General features: G+C 41.9%; 1 protein-coding gene across 19 annotated transcripts in view; it reads right to left on the bottom strand.

Moving 5' to 3' along the window:
* Nucleotides 1-13,017: 13,017 nt before the first annotated feature.
* The window catches only part of SETD5 (SET domain containing 5), an 81,868-nt gene continuing 73,702 nt past the window's right edge, over nucleotides 13,018-21,183 (bottom strand). For all 19 annotated transcript variants that reach the window (XM_045493656.1, XM_045493660.1, XM_045493657.1 and 16 more), the window contains 5 exons: nucleotides 20,613-21,083; nucleotides 17,648-17,946; nucleotides 16,668-16,801; nucleotides 16,026-16,114; nucleotides 13,018-15,651 (listed from right to left, as the gene is read on the bottom strand). In XM_045493656.1, coding sequence (XP_045349612.1) covers nucleotides 15,046-15,651; nucleotides 16,026-16,114; nucleotides 16,668-16,801; nucleotides 17,648-17,946; nucleotides 20,613-21,083 — 1,599 coding nt within the window. In that variant the 3' untranslated portion in view covers nucleotides 13,018-15,045. The remainder of the gene's footprint in view (nucleotides 15,652-16,025; nucleotides 16,115-16,667; nucleotides 16,802-17,647; nucleotides 17,947-20,612; nucleotides 21,084-21,183) is intronic.

Genomic DNA, 21,183 nt, shown 5'->3' with positions numbered 1-21,183 from the left:
TAAAACAAGGTGAACAAGGTGGTGGCAGTGAGTCTGCTGAGAGGTGAGAATTTTGCTATTTAGGAAGTAGAACAGACACTTGGTAGCTCATTGATTGACAGTGGGGTAAGAGAGTGGCACCAAGGATAATGGATACATTTTTTGCTTGGGGGACAAGAGAGAATTGTCAGTATAACACCAGAACAAGATGACCAATTCAGTTAGAGACTTGCTAAGCTTAATAAGCATGTGGGGAGTGCCTTGTTGGCTCAGTTGGTGGAGTGTGTGACCCTTGATCTCAGGGTTGTAAGTTCGAGACCCATGTTGGTTGTAGAGATTACTTAAACAAATACATAGAAAAAGAAAATTAAAAAAAAAAAAGCATGCAGGACATCACAGTGGAGTTGTCCAATAGTCAGTTGACTGGGATGGATTTGGGAGCTCAAGAGACAGATCTGGGCCAGAAGCATGAGCATACAGATAATGGTTGAAATGTAAAGCAGAGATGCCTTTGCTCAGGGCGACTGTGTTGTGTGAAGAGCACAGGGCTATGAAGTGAATGCTGGAAAACACCAACACATAAAGGTCAGAGGAATGGATGTCCAAAAGGAGAGAACAAAGGAAGAATCAGAGCTGTGAGGAAGATCATGAAAGTGTGTTATGGAAACCAAGGATTTCAAGTTCAAGGGAAAGGTCAACTGGAGCCAAGAAGTTCAGAATTAGGGGACTGAAAAGTGTGCCTACTGGATTTGGAAGCAAGGACACCATTGTTGAATTTCAGGATGTGGAATCTTTCTTTATATGAAACAGTTCTGAATGTTCCTAGATCATGGCCAGTAAGAGGTTGTTTTTTTTTTTTTTTAAGTTTATTTGGAGAGAGAGGGGGAGAGAGAGAGAACAGGGGAGGGGCAAAGAGAGAGAATCCCACGCAGGCTTCACACTGTCAGCATAGAGCCTGATGTGGGGATTGTACTCGTGAACTGTGAGATCACGACCTGAGCTGAAATCAAGAGCTGGTCACTTAAGACTAAGCCACCCACGTGCCCCATGGCCAGTAAGAGTTTAATGGTAAAGAGAGAACGACTGAGAAGAGGCAAGAAAGCCTTTTTTGGGGTAGAGGGAAGTACAAGATTTAGGGAGCTCTTGCCTGATAGTATCCATTTTCTCAATGAAGCAGGAGGCAAGACTGTCCACTGAGAGGAGGGAATGAGCAGTGGGGTTGAAGAAGTGGTGAAAGTTTGGAACAGTTTCTATAGGAGCTGTCAAAGGACCACAAAACTGATGGATGACCATGAATTTATGGAGACATTAACCAACAGGAGGGCAGGCACAGAGAAGGATGACTGTAGATTGGTAGGTAGGTGCCAGGTAAGCAGAGTGTCCTAAAAGAGTGTTTCACTCCTACCATGAGATCCAGGTTGCTTACAGAAAGACAGCCTGTGATGGGACAGATAGACAGAGAAAATAAGGGACTAAAGTTTATGTGAAAGAGCTGGAAGGAGAGGAAATTGTGGTTAGAAACCTGGGTGCTTGACCTGAATATTCTAATTCTTAAAGACAGCTTTGAGATGTGAGGCACTGGGTAGGAGGTCTACCCAAATGGTGGGAATAGTGGCAGAAATTGGGGTGCAGATGAGCCAAAGTTGTCTGTCCAAGAACCAAAGGGAGTGGTGAAGGCTAAAATAGAAAGAAACTCCAAGCACAATAACCAGGTGTTGTGTGCATCAATGGAGCAAGAATTTTTACCTGAAGGACAAGATGTATTTGGGAACATTTGGAGAGAACCTTCAGGCAAAAAGATGTGAGAAAGAGGAGTCTCCACTTATTAAAAATTTTTTTAATGTTTTTATTTATTTTTGAGAGAGAGAGAGAGAGCGCACAAGTGGGGGTGGGGGCAGAGAGAGAGGGAGACCACAGAATCTGAAGCAGGCTCCAGGCTCTGAGCTGTTAGCACAGAGCCTGATGTGGGGCTCTAACTTGTGAGCTATGAAATCATGACCTAGCTGAAGTCGAACACTTAACCAACTGAGACACCCAGGCACCCGAGGAGCCTCCACTTAAAAGAGCTGCAAAGGAGGTGGTGTCCTAAGGAGAGAACCATATTTCCATATCACATAAAAAATTTGTCTCTCAAAGAGGTGTCCAGAGAGCACAACAGAAAAGTTGGGAGAGAAGGATAGAACAGAGAAAGAACCACATTGTAAGGGTCAAGAGCACCAAGAACCAGATGACACAGAGGACTCTTGTTTTGGGAAATGACTGAGGGTAACAAAAGCATGAAGTTGGTAGAACTCACGAGACTCAAAGCTTCAAATGGAGCTCCAGTTTGAAATCCCTTTCAAGTCCACTTAGGCACAGCAAAAGGACTGGTAATGCCAGCTGCTGGCACCTGAACAGATCTGGAGGTGCTGGAAGGCTCCTTTAGGTGCCAAAGCAGGTACAGAAATCCAATCTGAGTGGCCTGGAGGCTTCTTCAAATTCATTTACACATTCAACAAAAACATTAATTGAATGTCTGCTCTGGTCAGGTACTGCTAGGCTCTGGAAATACAGAAATAAATCAGACATAGGCCCTGGGCTCAAAAGATCACAGGCTGGTTAGTGACAGGGTCGTTTGCCTATTTAGAAATGCTAGGTAAGACTCTGGTTTTTGTTTTGTTAAACATGTTGCAGCATAAAACAAATGTACAGGTAGATGGAATATTATAAAATACCCTACTATTACCAAAGTGACAGATTCTTGCTATTCACCCCAGAAATCTTTCACTTGCCCATAATCACAATCCCCTTCCTTCTCTCAGAGTAACCACCACCTTGACCTTTATGGTAATCAGTTCCCAACTTTTATTTATAATCTTTTTCACCCAAGTGAACAACTTTAAACAAAATAGTTTAGCTTTGACTTTATTTTTACGTCTTTTCCCACCTAATTTCTTTTTATCCCTCCTTGTAATTTGTTGACGAAATTTGTTATGCAGTGTTCCACAGATGGAATTTTGCTGGCTTCATGCTTGGGGTGTAGTTGAGCAAATTTCTCTGTTCTCTATATTTACAGCAAATTGGTATTTGGATCTAGATGCTTATTCAGATTCAGGTGTGTGTGTGTTGCATTTTAATAAATGCTTCATAGTTTTTGGGTTTTTTTCATCATCAGATACATAATGTCCAACTGTTTTTGTGTCATTAGAAGTTACAAAACAGTGATGTTCCAATTCTATCATTCTGTCTTCAGGTATTTGTGGAAACACTTCTAGAAACACCCGTATTTACAACCTACTTGGCCAGTCACACAATGTATACAGGAAAGACAAGGAAAATACTGATGTTCCCCTTTATTTAAGTTTTCAAAAATAGAGTTTGTTCCCTAACATCTTCCAGAGATGAACAATTATTATGCTTTGGTACCATTATGAACTCATGAATTTAAACATATATGGTGTATTTTTGTTCCATTACATTTCTTAGCCTCATTAATGGTTAAAATGTCCCATCACTGGTCAGCAGAGGCCTCCTTAAAGAGAATCTTTTAAACCTAACCCTAATTATCTTTGATGGTATCCTTCCTCTCAGGTATGACAAGATGTTCTAGACTGATCTTGTACATTTCCTTCCTTAGATCAAAGTCAGCCATTTCTCCAAGAAGCCCTATTTCCAAGCTTTTCCTGTTGATAGAGCTAAGACAGGGACACACAAAACTTGTATGTATATAGGATCCATCTATCAGATCTGTTTATCTCTCTCTGTCCGTCCATCCATCCATCCATCCTGCCCTCCCTCCATCCAACCATCCATCCATCCATCCATCCATCCATCCATCCATCCATCCATCCATCCGTGATAAAATCCTCATGAGTTGATACTGATACATGAAAGGCTTTGGTTTAACATCAAACTATAATTCCTTTCCCCTCAATATATGAGAATCCTGTCAAAGACATTGGATTCATTTGCTTTGTCCCACATTAAAGGCTTCAGATACACTGCAACCAATATGATCACTAAAAATATACTCTTTTCAGCTTATATTTCTTAGTTGTACTATATCGATCTTGCCTAGGTCACATAAATCATTTATTTTTAAAGATTTTAAGTAATCTCTACACCAAACATGGGGCTCAAACTATAACCCTGAGATCAAGTCACATGCTCCACTGACTTGAGTCCGCCAGGAGCCCCACATAAACTATTTTATAGTACAACCTCTCTTTACATCCCTCATTTACTCTTAGTTCTACATATAGCTAACTGTATATAATTAACTCACTACCAGATTTTCTATTGATGTTTCTCAAGACAGTTTCTCTGAAGGTTTTTCTTTTTTTTTCCTAATTAAACAAAAATATTTTAGGGGGCGCCTGGGTGGCGCAGTCGGTTGAGCGTCCGACTTCAGCCAGGTCACGATCTCGCGGTCCGTGGGTTCGAGCCCCGCGTCGGGCTCTGGGCTGATGGCTCAGAGCCTGGAGCCTGTTTCCGATTCTGTGTCTCCCTCTCTCTCTGCCCCTCCCCCGTTCATGCTCTGTCTCTCTCTGTCCCAAAAATAAATAAACGTTGAAAAAAAGAAATTAAAAAAAAAAAAAAAGATCACAATGTCTAGTTAACATCCACCGCCAGTTACAACAAACTTTTGTGATGAGGACATTGAAGACGTACTCCTTCAGGAACATGTGAATATACACAATATTAATTATATAGTCACCATGCTATACACAACACCTATAGGATGTGTATGTTTTATAACTGCCTATTTGACCTTTTGATCACTTTCACCTATTTAACCTTTCATCATTCCCTTGCAACCACCAATCTGTTCTCTGTATTCATGACTTTAGTTTCTTTTTTTTTTAAGAGTCCACATATAAGTGAGATTACATGGTATTTGTCTTTCTCTGACTTTAATTGATGTAGCAACATGCCCTCCAGGTCCATCCTGTTGTCACAAATAGCAAGATTTCATTCTTTTTTTTTTTTTTAATGGCAACTTAAAACAATTTTTTTTTTTTCTAATTTTAAGTTTTGGGTGAGCACGTATGTGTGCATGCGCAGGCATGTGACGGAGAGAGAGGCAGAGAGAGAGAGAATCCCAAGTAGGCTCCATGCTGTCAGTGCAGAGCCCGATGTGGGGCTCAATCTCATGGACAACAAAATCATGACCTGAGCCAAAATCAAGAGTCAGACGCTTAACCAACTGAGCCAACACATTTCATTCTTTATGGCTGAATAATATTCACACACACACAGAGTCTTCATCCATCCATGCATGAATGGACATTTACGTTGCTTCCACATCTTGGCTACTGTCAATAATGCTACGAGTACTTGGTGCACACATTTAAGTTAGTTTTTTCACTTCCTTTGGGTAAATACCCAGAAGTGGAATGGTGGATCATATAGTTCAATTTTTAATTTTTTGAAGAATCTCCATACTGTTCCCCACATTGGCTGTACCAGTTTACATTTCCACCAATAGTGTATAAAGGTTCCCTTTTCTCCATATCCTTACCAACACTGTTTACTTCTTGTCTTTTTAAGAATAGCCATTTGCCATAGAGTTTAGAGGGTTTTTTGTTTCCTTGATTAACATGATTAACAGGTTGTTGCTGCATCCAGGACACAGCAGCAGCCTCAGCCTTAAACTGTTGTTTCCGCTCCTACCCCTGGAGCCCTGGGCAGCATGGAAGGGCCTGGCCACCCTATTGTAAGGAAATTCCATCAGAAATTCAACTGGCTTCCAAACTGGGGGTGGGGGAGTGGGAGGCGAAGACATCCTAATAGGTGTGAGATGACATTTTTTAAAAATTTTTTAAGGTTTATTTATTTTGAAAGAGTGTGCGAGCAGGGGAGGTGCAGAGAGAGCAGAAGAGAGAATCCCAAGCAGGCTGCAGGCTGTCAGCGCAGGGCCTGATGTGGGGCTCAAACTGACAAACTGTGAAAACATGATCTGAAATTAAATCAAGAGTAGGACGCTTAACCAACTGAGCCACCCAGGTGCCCTGAAATGACATCTTATTGTGGTTTTGATTTGCACTTACCTGATTAGTGATGTTGAGCACCTTTTCACATACCTGTTGTCCACCCTTATTTTTTCTTTGGAAAAATGTCTATTCTGATTCTCTATCTTTAAATGTTTGAGTTAGTGAATTGTGTGAGTTCTTTTTAGATTTTGGGTATTAATCCCTTATCAGGTATGTGATTTGCAAACATTTCCTCCTATTCCATAGGTTGCCTTCTCATTTCGTTGACAGTTTCCCTTGCTATGCAGAAACTTTTTAGTTTTAGGTAGTCTCACTTGTTTATTTTCCCTTTTGTTGCCTTTGCTTTGGTGTCATATTCAAAAACTCACAGCCAAGACTGATGTCAAAGAGCTCACTGCCTATGTTTTCTTCCAATTTTATGGTTTCAGGTCTTACATTCAAGTCTTTAATCCATTTAAAGTTCCTTTTTTGTGTATGGTGTAAGATAGTGGTCCAATTTTATTCTTTTACATGTGACCGTCCAGTTTTCCCAATATCATTTATTGAAGACACTGTCTTCCCCATTGTATATTTTTGGGTACTCTGTTGTAAATACATTGACCCTGTATGTGTGGGTTTATTTCTGGGCTCTCTATTCTGTTCTACTGATCTATGTGTCTGTCTTGATGCCAGTACCATACTGTTTTGATTACTATAATTTTGCAGTATAGTTTGAAATCAGAAAGCATTATGTCTCATCTTTGTTCTTCTCAAGATTGCTTTGGCTGTTCAGGCTCTTTGTGTCTCCATTTAAGTTTCAAGATTATTCATTTCAGGGAAACATGCCATTGGAATTTTGATAAGGACACCACTGAATTTGTAGACTGCTTTAGTTTGTTTTCTTATTGTTTCATTTTAGGAGTTCTTTGTATATTTTTGATTAACAGTCTTATCAGATGTGTCTTTAGCAAATATTTTCTTCCAGTCTTGTTTGTCTTCCCCTTCTCTTGACAATGCCTGTTGCATAGCAGAAGTGAACTTTAATCAAGTCCAGCTTACCAATTATTTCGTTAATGGATGGAGGCTTTGGGGTTTTTATCTAAAATGCCATTGCCAAGCCCAAAGTTTTCTGGACTTTCTCCTGTTACCTTCCAGTTGTTTAATAGTTTTCATTTTTACATTTAGGTTATAATCCATTTTGAGTTAATTTTTGTGGCTATCCAGTTGTTATAACACCTTTGTTGAAAAGACTATCTTTTCTTCACTGTATTGCCTGTGCTCATTTGTCAAGTATCAGTTGACTATCTTTGTGGAGGTCTATTTCTGGGTACTGTAGTCTATTTGCCTATTCTTATTCCAATACCACCTTTTTTTTTTTTTTTTTTTTTTAGTTTATTTTGAGAGCATGAGAGAGAACATGTGAGCAGGGGAGAGGCAGAGAGAGAGAGGAAGAGAGAGGGAGAGAATCTCAGCAGACTCCATGCTATCAGCACAGAACCTGACTTGGGGCTCAATCTCATGAACTGACAGATCATGCCCTGAGCTAGAATCAAGAGTCAGACACTTAACTGACTGAGCCACCCAAGCACCCCTCCAATACCACAATCTTGATTATTGTAGCTTTAAGTCTTGAAGTCAGGTAGTGTTACTCTTCTTTGTTCTTCTGTTCAATATTGTGTTGGCTATTCTGGGTCCTTTGCCTATTTGTTGATATCCACAAAATAACTTGCTGGGAATCTGAATCTATAGACCAGTTAAGAATGGACATTTTAATATGGACTCCTCCTTTCCACGACCATGTGATATCTGTTTAGTTTTCCTTTGATTTCTGTCACTGGTTTTGTAGTTCTCTCCATATAAGTCTTGTACATATTTTGTTAAGACTTATACCTATTTCACTTTTATTGGTGCTAATGTAAATGTTTTAGTTTTCAAATTCCAATTGTTAGTGGTGTACAGGAAAGCAAGTGACATTTGTATATTAATCTTATATTCTGCAACCTTGCTATAAATGCTCAGTAGTCCTATGAGGTTTTGTTAATTCTTTCAGATTTGCTACAATTATGTCATCTGTGAAATTCTTCCTTCCCAATCCATGTGCCTTTTATTTTCTTTTCTTGTCCTATTGCATTATCTATGATTTCCAGTACAATGTTTTATAAGAGTTGACTTCCTCCTTTCCTTACCTTATTCCTTTTTAAAAATATTTATTAAAAAAAAAATTTTTTTTATTATTCATTTTGGGAGAGACAGACCAAGTGGGAGAGGGGCAGAGAGGGGGAGAGAGAGAATCCCAAGCAGGGTCTGCATTGTCAGCACAGAGTCTGATGCAGGGTTCAAACTCTGCAGGAGACCATGACCTGAGCCGAAATCAAGAGTTGAAAGCTTAACCAACTGAGTCACACCTTTTTGTTTTAAACTCCCTACCCATCCCTATTCTCAACCTTAATGGGAAAGCTTCTAGTTTCTTGCCACTAGGTACAATGTTAGGTGAAGGATGCTTGTAGTTCTTCTTTACCAAGCTGAGAAAGTCCTCTTTTTGGGAGGTATTTCTCACTTCTAAAAAATTATTTACGTGTGTTTAGTAGGCTTCTATTGTTCATGGGAATATTATTCTGCTCTTTACTTTCTCATAACCGGGACTTGACTTTGTTCCATTTTGTTACCATATTTACATGAGTTAGTTTTTCTGCATTTTTAGAGGGGAAGCATGATTTATGAGTCTTTAATTTGTCTGTAAATATTAAAGTGTGGACTGTGCAAACAAGAGCTGTTTAAATTTAGCACTGAACATGCTTAGAACTTTATGACCAGTTGTTTATTTCAGGAGTTAAAGACCAAAGAAAGTTATTTAACTTTTTTCCCCTAATGTTTGTTTTTGAGAGAGAGAGAGAGAGAGAGAGAGAGAGAGAGAGAGAGAGAACGAACAAGGAGGGGAGGGGCAGAGAGGGAGACACAAAATCCAAAGCAGGCTCCATACTCTGAGCTGTCAGCACAGAGCCCAACACAAGGCTTGAACCCACAAACCAAGAGACCATAACCTGAGCTGAAGTCAGCCATTCAGCCAACTGAACCACCCAGGCACCCCCCAAAGGAAGTTATTTAATAACCATTACATTGTTCCCTGAAGGAAAATAAATATATCCTGGATTTAATGGGAGAATCCTAGTTTCACTCTTATTCCAAACACATCCTTTAAGGTGACCTCCTCCCCCCCCCCCCCCCACACCTCTGTTTTAATTGTCCTGCTTGATTTGGACTGTATCAAGAATTCCCTTCCAGTACGCACCTTTGCTTTGTCCTGGGTACTCTGTTGATATGAATTTTCTTGAACAGCTCCAGCCCGCATCAGATGCTCCATTGTTTCCAATGAAACAGAAGGGGACAGCATGCAGGCATTGTGGCCATTGGCGGTTTATTTCTACCCACCTTTTGTTTCAAGGCTCACAGGGACACCTAATTTTTTTGTGAAGTTGCCCAAGGTTTTTTTTTGTTTTTTTTTTTTAAAGTAAGCTCTATGCTCAATGTGGAGGTGACCTCATGACCCCAAGATTCAGATTCACATGCTTCACGGACTGAGCCAGCCAGTCTGTTTTTAAGTTGCCCAACGTTTTGTTTTTGCTATCATGACTGCTCTGTGTGCTTTTATGGGGAATTTGAGCAATATTCAATACTACTATTTCAGAATCCTTGCCAGGTTAAGTTTTGAATATAGGAGCAGGTAGAAGTTATAGGAGACATCATCTCCTTCAAAAACTATGCTTTTCTCCCAGCTACTCTCTTTATCAATCTTTAACACAGAGTGTATTAAGAATCTTGGTGGGGCACCTGGGTGGCTCTGTTGGTTAAGCACAGACTCTTGATTTTGGCTCGGGTCACGATCTCAGGTTTTGTGCCCTTCGTCGGGCTCTACATGGACAGCGTGGAGGCTGTTTGGGATTCTCTCTCCCCCTCTCTGCCTCTCCCCTACACTTTCTCAAAAATAAACAAACTTAAACATTACCTAATTCATTAAACAAAACACCAAAAACCTTGGCAAATAACTTTCTCTCTCTTGATCTTCACAGCAAGTTATGCTGTCCCAGCTGTTCGATGAATTGATAATCAGTGTAGTTTCAAAGCAAATGGCCTACTCCAATTGGACAATTGTGCATTTTATTCCTTCAGGGTAGGGTGATCTTTGTTAAACAGAACTCTGCACCATCAAACTGATGCCAAAAAGGCCAGACTACTGTTTTTAACATAGGAAAAGGTATAATATACTTTCAGCTAGTTAAGTGATATTTCTAGTCCGTTTCATAGACTCTCTAGTTGTCTCTGTTTCCTGTGAAAACTGCAAAATTTCCATGGCTATCTGCTTTAGCCTACCATTTAGGAGAGAGAAATCTTGTACAAGTTGTATCCTCTGAAATTCATTCAAAAAGCCCTGTAAAATGGGAGTAATACCTACCTTATGCATTGTTAAGCATGAATGAGATAGAATGACATAAACAGAAGAGCCTGGTAAACTGCAAAGTCATATATAATAAGGAGGACAGTTGCAGTAGCTTATTTCTATAGTACTGTTCAGCTTCCTATTTTAATACTGTATCAAAAGCATAATACCTAGTAATACAGAGTAAGTACTTGATAATATAGGTAGTTGGCTGCCTTATTCACCTTCATATTCCTTGTACCTCTGTAGCCTAGCACACAGTACATGTTTAGCAAACTAAGAATAAAACCTTCCAATTCTGACAAAAATCATATGGGCCTATTCATTATCCGAAGCTCTTCAGTACAGCTGAAACACTGCACTAGGCCTCGATTTCTCATCTTTAAAGTATGTTTTAGAAAGCATCTGGCTTGCTTTTATCACAGAATTATAAGACAAAAAAGGCACTGCATATGAAAATGTTTTTTAACAAGGACCAGGCACCTACTGGCTCCAGGCAGAATTTGGCTGTGGCTGGTGGGAAGTTAACTAGGTATTCCAACGGACATTTAAAGAGGGTCTTCTAAGAAGAAAATAATTTTTATTATGTCTCCAACTGGTTATTTTCTTTTTAAAAACCTTTAAAGTTATTTTTTATTTCACAAGAGAGAGAGAGCATGAGCTGGGGAGTGGCAGAGAGAGGGAGAGAGAAAGAATCCCAAGGCTCTGAGCTGTCAGCCCAGAGCCCAACGCAGGGCTCAATCTCACACATTGTGAGATCATGACCTGAGCCGAAATCCAGAGATGGATGCTTAACTGACTGAGTCACCCAGGCGCCCCTCCAACTGGTTACTTTCTAAGTTCCTTAAAGAAATGGAGAGCATCTCCTCTATCTGTGAATCCTTCCAGTGCTTATTTGCAAAATGCAATCTATCAGAGCCTTCTGTAAATATCTTGTCAAACAAATGTTAGGGCAAAATACTGCCACATGAAACCATCAGCAAGCACTGCTGTTTACTTGTAAAACCTATTCTAACTTCTTTACCTTATCCTCATTTATTACCATCTTAATGTAAGCCACCATTGTACTGCTGCCTACCTAAATAATTGCTATAAACTCTGAACTGGTTTCTTGGTTTTTATTCATCTCTCCCAAATTCAAAACAATCAGAATAATTTTTAAAAACCAAGCAACAAATCATAAACTAAAATATGTCACTTTATGTCAATATGTCACTATGTCAATCCCGCAATGACTTTCTCACTGTATTTAAAACCCACATTCTTGGGGCGCCTGGGTGTCTCAGTCAGTTGAGTGCCCGACTTCAGCTCAGGCTATGATCTCACAGTCCGTGGGTTCGAGTCCCGCGTTAGGCTCTGTGCTGACAGCTCGGAGCCTGGAACCTGCTTTGGATTCTGTGTCTCCCTCTCTCTCTGCCCCTAACCCACTCACATTCTGTCTCTTTCTCAAAAATAAACATTAAAAAAAACCAAAAAAAAACAAAAAACCCACATTCTTTAAACCCACAAGGCTCTTTATCAGGAACCAGCAAATTACATAGCCTATAGGCCAAATATGACATGCTATATGTTTCTGTGAAAATAATTTTATTGGAGTACACCCAAGCATGGCCTATTGCTGTTTTTATATTGTAACACAGAGTTGAATTATTCTGACAGAAACCACATGCTTTGCAAAGCCTAAATATTTACTATCTGGCCCTTTACAGAAAACACTTTTGCTGACTCTTCTCTTTATGATCCAATCCCCTATCTTCCTGGATATTTGCTACCCACTATCCCTGTCCTGGTCATTCACTATATCAAGTCTATTCCACCTCAGAGGCTTTGCACCTGCTGTTCTAATTCCCTTGGAATGATCTCTATTCATATTGACACAGGACTGCCTCCTTAACATCTGAGGTCTCAGCTTAAATGTAAACTCAGAGACCTTTCCATACCAACCAATCTAGAATGGCACCTCAACCTCCTCAGTTACATATCTGCTATGAAATAATAACGTGGTAATGACTATTTGAAATTACGGACTAGTTTAGTTCTCACCCTGCTCTAGAATAGAAGCTCCATGACTGTATTTGCCTATCCCCATCCTCCATTTAACCAGCATAAACCAACCAACAAAAACAATGCCTGGTATTATTTTTGAATGGGAAAGAAGAGGGCCAATAAATAGTTGCTGAATGAATGAGGCCAAGGTCAAGAACTCTAGTCTGGCTGAACCCAGTCCACAATGTTTAGCTTTGCTGTTGCTGAATGGCCTTGATAATGGCCTGACTTTAATCATAAAAGGAGGGGCACCTGGGTGTCTTAGTTGGCGAAGCCTCTGACTCTCGATTTTGGCTCAGGTTGGTGGGTTTGAGCCCCGCATAAGGCTCTGAGCTGATGGCATTGAGACTGCTTGGGATTCTCTGTTTCCTCTCTCTGCCCCTACCCTGCTTGTGCTCTCTAAAAAATAAATAAATAAACATTTAAAAAAAAAGCGTGTAGAAGATCAATCCACATTCCTAGTCCATTATGTGCAAAACAACTCCACCAAGAGCACATTCTCCTGAACATGGGTCCATCTTGCCTCTTCAGGTAAGGGTAGCATTAGGAAAACCAGGTAAGGCAAGGTCACAGAATTGGACAAAGAAGTTGTCAACTTGATGATTATTATGGTTAAGAATTTTATTATCAAAATTATTACATCTCTTGTGAAAGTTCAAATGTTACAGCAAGGTGTAAACACTCCACTTGAGAAAGAAGTGATACTTCTTCCCTTCCAAGAGTTCCCCCCACCCCCCGCCCCCGCCCCCCCCCAGAGGTCTGGTCTTGACAGCACCCTGCCCACACAGAGTGGCTGGGGTCTCTGCACGTGCCAGGCAGGGTGAGGGCCGCCTGCCCGCTGGCCTCTCCCCTTGGTTAACAGCCAAGGGGAGAATGCAAACCCCAGCCCAAATGGAGAGACATTTACATACGTTTTATATAATATACAAAGAAACCAGCATCCCAGGCAACATGATTTCCACTCCCAACGCTCTCCCAGACTGATGGGTTTGTGGGGGAAACAACAAAAAGAAAAGTATTCTGCTGAGGTCTCAGCATTAAAAAAAAGAAATCTCCCCTCATTTGAGCAAACACCTGATTTCAATTTTGAAAAAGTGAAATTTTGTAACAGTCACACACAAAGAGAGAAGACTGTGCATATGATAGTTGTAAGAGAGGGTAGAAAAGAAGGGGATGCAAGAGGCTGGGGAAAAAAAGGAGGAGAAAACAAACTGGAAGGAAGGAGACTCACAGTATTATCTTGTCCAAAAGAAAAGAAGTAAGGTCCACTGCAGCACCAGGGATTACACCTGTCATATATTTGCTACCCCTACCATGGTTATAACTGAATACAAAATTAGATAAATAAAAACACGCCGGATATTACAGTAAACAAGTGAAAGAAATAAGCTGGCAACCGTATGGAATTTTAAAAAGATTGTGTACCCCACCTGGGCAGGCTCCAGGGCTCCTCCAGGGGTGTACAGCAGGCACAATGCACTGATGGGGAGAAGCCAGTCTGCTCGCGTCTCTCATCCAGAACAGTGTTAGGTGTGTGGGTGGCTTTATAACTCTCACCTGGGCCACTCTCAAATAAGCATCCCCCAAAGAATTGTGGGACATGCCCCACACAATCACAGTCCTGTCGGTGCCACTCCACAAACATCTCTTTCCACTCTTACCCTGCAGTCACAAGTGCGTGCTCCCTAATCATGGAGGCGGTCCTACTCGTGGGATCGTCAACTCCTGATTAACAGGGAGTAGAAAAAATAAAATTCAAAGAACTCCCAAAGCACTTGGGATCCTTACTAATCAAATTTATTGCCAACAGCTGATAAGTAGCAATGCAATTGGCCCATCTCACTTATTCCTCTTTTGTCTACTTACTTTCTGGGTTACTGAGCTGTGAGACAGCTTGGGGAGGGGAGTGGTATGGGAACAGCTGGGGGCTCAGACAATCACCTGCTCCTGAATCGAGTTGACCAGGAGCTCTTCTTCAGAGAGCCAGGCACCCCTCAGCCAGAGCACATTCCAAGCTTTGCTATCCCTGCCTATATTTCTTGGTGATTTTAAGACAAAGGTAGGGAGTATTCTTGGTGGACACATCTTGGCCAGATACCTGCTTTTGGAATGGTTGTCTGTCACAGGGTGAAAATTTACATACCTACCTTTCTTCTTAAGTGCATAAAAACCCTACTATTACTCAGATGGCTTGGGGCTTAGAGATTGGCTCTTTTCATTTTTTTCCTCTGAAAAGAAAACTTTTTTGGGTGTGTGTGTGTGTGTGTGTGTGTGTAAAAAGATGTCCCCACTGCACAAGTGACTACAGGCTACAGGCAAGGACGGGAGACAGAGGCTTCAACACGACTCATTGCACTTAGAACCGTTACTAACCGGAACACCATTTGCTTGTCAACAATGTACCCTTAACAGCAGGGAGAAACTTCTTTATAGTCTCTGCTTCAGACAAGATTTACATCTTTCTCCAAGGCCAGAGCCAGTCGTGACCACAAGTCTCGTTTCTTGTCGACCAGACCCAGTCCTCTGGCACCTTGTACCCTCTTCCCCAGCAATATGCTCGGCCTAGGTTCCAGAGGCAGCTGGAAGGAAGCAGCTATGGGCTCATTCAGTTCTGTTTGCCCAAATCCAGAAGCCCTAGGAAAGTCCTGTCTGAGTCTTGACTCCTGAGCCTTGCAGTGGCTGGAGTCGGTACTGGTGCACACCCCCACTCCCACGGTGTGGGTAGTGCTGTGAATTGGAAACCGCAGATACCCTGGAGGCCTGGTAGGCAGCGGACTGCCCACTGGGCAGACTGATAGTCCGTAAGTCTGATGGCAATGACGACCTAGAGTTCTGAGGGAAGGAGGTGGAACTCAGAGTTCCTGTGCTGGACTGGGAGACCGAGTCTGAGGTCGGCGAGTCTGAGGGGCCCTGTGGGGTAGGGCTAGCAGCACTAGAAGGGCAGCTCCTCCTTGGAAGAGTGCTGCCAGTGCTGTTTCCAGAATGTGGCTGGCTGCTATAATACCCTGGTGTCCCCGTAAATGGGGCCAACGAGTCTGTGGATACAGGGTGGGCGGGGCTGGAATAGGACGTAGAAGAGAGGGAGGATTCTGAAGAACCGTGAGAGGGGGGGTTTCCAGGTCTCAGTGCAGTAGTTCGATAACTGTATCCTGGAGATTGGGTGGGATGTCCTCTAAAGGGGGAGGAACTCTGCTGAAGGAGGCTTTGTGATTCTGTCCGTGGACTATCACACTGCAGGAGCTAGAAAGAGTCGGGAGGAAAAGCATAAGGAGGTGAAAAAGTCCCTATTAAGCCATTTAGGCTTGTGAATATTTAAAATACCCTACTTTTTCTTCTTCTTCTTCTTCTACTTCTCCTTCTTCATCTTCTTCATCTTCTTAACCATTTGTTCTTTTTAGGATACCAAAGACAGTAAAATGGCTGTCTCTGATCACTTTATTTATTTTTCTGGCATGATTTATTACCTGAAGGTGAGCAGATGATGACTTATTTCCAAGGCTGCTGAAACTATATGCAAAGACGGCATCTCAACTGCAAAGGATGGCCAGGATCACAAAATATTTGGAACCCAGAACACACTCCTATGCCCAGAGATGAGCAATTTCTCGTCTCACCTGGTAGCTGTATCTGGAAGGGCTGTAAACGGCTGCTCCTTTAGAGAGTGCTGAGCTCAGTGTCTCTGGGCCTTCTCCATCTGCAGGGTCTGGAAGATAATACAAAATCAACTTGGGTTCCTAGAATAAGTGAGAAATAGTCATTGTTCATTCAAATCACCAATGTCATCACCAACCCATGCTGCTTTCTTTCTGACAAATCAGGTGAGTGCATCAGGCCAGAAGGGCAAAAGAAGTGGTTAATTATGGGCTATGTTTTAAATGTCTGATCGGATTCCTGTCTCCTTTCTCTTCATCCTTCATCACAGTGGATTTCCAGGCCTTTGGAGAGAAGAGTTACAAAAAGGTATCCCTTGGGAAAAAATACAGCAGAAACAGAAAGAAAGAGAGAGAGAGAGAGAGAGAGAGAGAGAGAGAGAGAGAGAGAGAGTCTAGAGAGAGTAAGAGTGCACATGCAGTGCTAGATCTTAATACTACTACAGCCCAGAAGAATAGAATCAAGACTGACCTGGCACCTTCCATACAGTGGAGCCCAACTGTGTAACAAACAGACTCACCTCATCCCAGCATTTGGTGAGAACTGTGTAGAGCCTGTCTCACGTGTCCCTAAACTTGGTTGGCAGCAGAAGGCCATGGGCTCACCTGAGTCTTTCTCTGTGATGTTACTCTCCCATGTGGGAGAAGGCTCTCCTTTTTGGGCCACCCTCACACTGCTTCGGAGGACCTTGGGGATGCTCCCTCCTTCTCGGAGTCTTTCCACTGACGTGGGAACCATCCTGTGAAGGAAACCGGGTGCAAGTTAGTGCCACAGAAATTCAGAGTCAAGAGTATGGAACAAATGAAGCTCTCATAAAGGCTGTATAATGCCTCTTAGATATTATTTTCTTCAGGACCAATTTAAAACAAGGTATTTTTCTGTCTTATACTATGGAAAAAGTGGATTTAAAGATGTCTGCTTCTTTTAACCGCCATTTTGAAATGCTAAATTTTTTCTGTGAAGTCATGACCGGCACATAGTTTAATAAGTGCTCCATAGATTTTTAAACATTACTCATTTGGGCCAGGTCTCTTCTTTCCCAGACTTCCATGCTTCAGTTCAAGATCCCTGAGAACAGCCTCATTCTCCATTCTAAGTACATGCTGTTTATTCTTCACTTACTTATAGTGTTACTTATCTATTTGTGGTCTCCCCTAAACCAGTCTAGTCCTTTCAGAATAGGTCTGATCTTTATGTATATGCGGGCTGGGTGCAACTGAGACTTGTGTTGTTAATTTAAGTGGAACTGAGCTGAACTCCTGACTTACCTTTCATATGAAATGAAAAAATACAAGAGGCAGTGTTAGTGCCCAGCAAATAAAATAACTCATCTGTGTCCACAACTATATGCCGTCCAAAGTGTCGTTCTGCAGGTTCGGTGGCAATTCTTTTCTTCTGTAAAGCTGAGGGGGATGGGGCTGGGGTTGTGGCTGATACTATTAAATCAGCTGAAACAGCACAGATGGCACTGCTGGCCGCCTTTCTCAGATAAGTGTTCCCATATATTTTAGGTAAAACTGGGAATAACTCTGGATGTATACTTCCTTCTTGAATTTAATTATTTCATCATCAAACATAAACTTACCACCTACTGCTGATATTCTCTTGAGGTCTGCAGTGAGATGAAGTGCCTCTGGAATCTGATGGGCTTACCGCCTCCATATGGGACATAGAGGAATGAGATGGGGAGAATTTTTTGTGAGGGGAAGATGGGGTTCGGGATGAGGATCCCTGCACACCATGGGCACCAGTGTCAGAAAGTGAGTTACTGCTGCCTTGCCCAGCTCCTGCAGACTTATTTTTGCTCTGTGCAGAGTCACCTCCCCCACTGGCAGAATTCTCCTTGGCTTCTTGTTTCCGTTTGCGGTACTCCAACAGGGATACCTGGGAGGGAAAGAAGGAAGAGGACTCTAGCTAGACATCATTAGTGGATCAGCAGCAATGGGGAAAGAAGGTGGAACCCTCAAAAACCACTAGCCAGCCTTGCAAACAAATCAGGCACTAACACTAGCAACCCTTTTTTCAGGTGTGAGGTATCTGAACACAACTACATACATATTTAAATCAGTCAGAAACTGGTAAGGAGAAGAAAATACACTAGGAGATGACATTTTTGAAGAACAGTGTTCGCCAGCAGACCTCAACCCTTCTTCTGCCTTCAGAGAACTGTGAGATCACAGTTACCTACTAGCAGAAGTATGGGATCAGCTGTTTGCAACAATGATAACACCTAGAAAAGGGAAAAAGGAGCTGGGAGCTTGTGAAGTTTGAAAAAGCCTTCCAGGTCATCTGACAGCTCTTCCCTAATCCCTAGGAATTCCTAGATCAGTTGTTTAAAAAAAAAAAAAAAAAGAGAGAGAGAGAGAGAGAGAGAAGGGAAAAGAAAAACAACAGAAGAAAAGAAATGTTTCAGGGTTCTCAGATGTAGTCAGATTTTCAGGATACACGCAGGGATTTATTACTATTTCTCTCTTACACATAGGGAAATTAGTATTAAAAGACAAAGAATGATTTGCAGTTTATATTTTAGCAAGCTAGTCTAGGAAACGTACACTTGGAAACTTCTCCCTAACTCTGCCTCATTCTCTTGATTGCCAATACAGAGCCTTCCTCCCTGGCCTGCCCACTATACCTCTCCTTTTTGCTGTTACATCACATTGCCTACACCAGGTGTCAATCTATTACAGTGTCCTGACAGTTCCTTCACTAAATTTTAAGTTCTAAGAGGGCAAAGACCAAACTTTTCTGGCTTTTTGTCTTTAACATCTGGCACAGAACCTGACTGATAGTAGGTGCTCAACATTTCTCAAATCAATCATGGTTTCAATCAAGAAACCAGAAACACAAAGATATTGCAAACTTTTGCTCCTGATGGTCAATGCTCTTCAAGCAACAGTTTTCTAAAACCCACTGCTATTCTTTTCCCAAATTATCTGCCAGTATTTCTGCCTTCTAGTCCCTCAAGGCTCTCGTTTTCTGTTTAAATGTAAAATGTAACAAAAATGCAAAGTAGTACCATCTTGCGCATGGATTTTCTATACACAATCTTGGAAAGTAACTAATAATTATAAATTCTGGTAATGTATTTCATGGAAATGCAAATTTAAGAAGCCACTAGGCTACAATTCAACAAGACTACTAAAGATATTCTGCAACTGTGTGAGACTGTCACACACAGAACATTTAACATCTCTAGCACTGCACAATAAATGGAAGTTGCCTTGACAACCCAAAATACTCCCATGCATTTCCAAATGCCCCTAGTTGAAATCCACTGACAAAAACCACATTTGGGGCTTTGTAATTTCTTGAACAGGCATTACTTATAAGTCAAGTCTCAACCTGTTAGCCAGCAATCTATGGCCTGGCCCTGTTCCACAGTCTCTCATTCTCCACTCCTGACCCTGCCCACCTTTCACCAGATACTACAGCAGCATGTAATTGTTACAACCACATTGTATGCCTGCTGCCCACACAACAGAGTGTCCCACAGCTACGTATTCTGCTCTCTCTTCCATAACATCCTCACCCACATTTGTTGGCAGATTGCTTCCTACTTACTGAGATCGGCTAAATCAGCGTGTGACCTGTCACCTCTCACTCCACCTCTCAAAATGGCTAGGAGACTCTTGTTTGTTCTCACTAGGCCATGTCGTGGCTAAGATGTTCTCATCACATCTGAACAACTCTTTTGGAGCATCCACTGCCACTGTAATGAATTACTTATTAACATAATTATCTGCCAACCTCAGTCTCACTTGCTTTAAGCTCCATTAGGGCAGAACTTAGAAGGCAATATAGCACAGTGGCAATAAGAGCATGCAATCTGGAATCAGACAGACCTGGGCAGTGTCCTGGCTCTTTCATTCATTACCTATGTGACCATGGGCAAGTCACTGAATTTGCCTTAGTTTCCTCATCTGCAAAATGGGAAATTACCCAACTTACAAGATTACTGTGAGGATTTAATGCATGAAAGAACTTAACAGTGCCTAAAACATGGTAAGTGCTAAATAATACAAGAAATTAGCATTATTCTTTTTCACTGCCTTTTTTTTTTTTTTTAGTTTTTAATGTTTATTTATTTTTGAGAGAGAGAGAGAGCACAAGCAGGGGAGGGGTAGAGAGAGAAACACAGAATCTGAAGCAGGCTCCAGGTTCTAAACTGTCAGCACAGAGCCCAATGAGGGGCTCGAACCCACGAACCGTGCGATCACGACCTGAGCTGAAGTCGGACACTTAACCGAGGCACCCAGGCGCTCCTCACTGCTCTATCCTTTGATTGCACAGCATGTATAACAGCACATACATGGCAGGCATTTAAAATCTGCTGAATATTTGCAACAATCATCAAATCATATTGAAACAGTCTTGTCTTACACACACACACACACCGATCCTGTCTTTCACTGAACATGGCAGAGATCACATCTTATGTCTCTGTTTTCCTCACACTGAGAATGGTGCTTAACAGTGTCAACTCAGTTAACATCTACTGAATCACTCAGTTAATGTTCTTCAAAAGGGCCTATATAAGGTGGAACACTTACCTTTTTCCTCTGCGGTGGGTTCTGGGGGGCAGATGGGACTCCTTCGCAAGCCCTTTCACCACCAGGTGACATGGATCCACGAGAGAGGTCTTTCATAAAGCCATGTTCGTATCTGCTGGGAAACCCTTCTGCAGGGGAACAATATCCCCCATCCAAATGTAAAGGCTTCCTATCCCCTACTAGGGGAGATCCTCGATATAATCCATCTGCTCGAGGCATAGCGTTCAATGGGGAGTAGGCGTACATTAAATTAAACTCTGTCCGAAATGCCTGGTCCGAGTTCCTCACAAGGGTCTGATGTCCATCTCCACTCCTGCTTGGAAAGCCAGTCTCAGAGGGGGGCCCGACAGAGGGATGAGGAGCCAGGTCAGAAGGACCTGAGTTGATCAGGGAAGGTCTGTCAGCACAGCTGTTAGTGTTGGAGTCAAGGTAGCCTACTTTTGTCAAGTCCACATCTTTTCGGTGACAAAGCTGAAAGAATAAAAATCAACAGAGACATGGAGGAGGAGGGGGAAGGAAAAAGTCAAAGGGAAGAAAAGAAGGGAAGCGAGAAGGGCACAGGTGAGAGGTA

The sequence above is a fragment of the Leopardus geoffroyi genome, chromosome A2, assembly GCF_018350155.1.
Source record: "Leopardus geoffroyi isolate Oge1 chromosome A2, O.geoffroyi_Oge1_pat1.0, whole genome shotgun sequence".
Classification (NCBI taxonomy): domain Eukaryota; kingdom Metazoa; phylum Chordata; class Mammalia; order Carnivora; family Felidae; genus Leopardus; species Leopardus geoffroyi.
The sequence above is the reverse complement of the archived record's forward strand: the minus strand, read 5'-3'. Positions and strand labels throughout refer to the sequence as shown.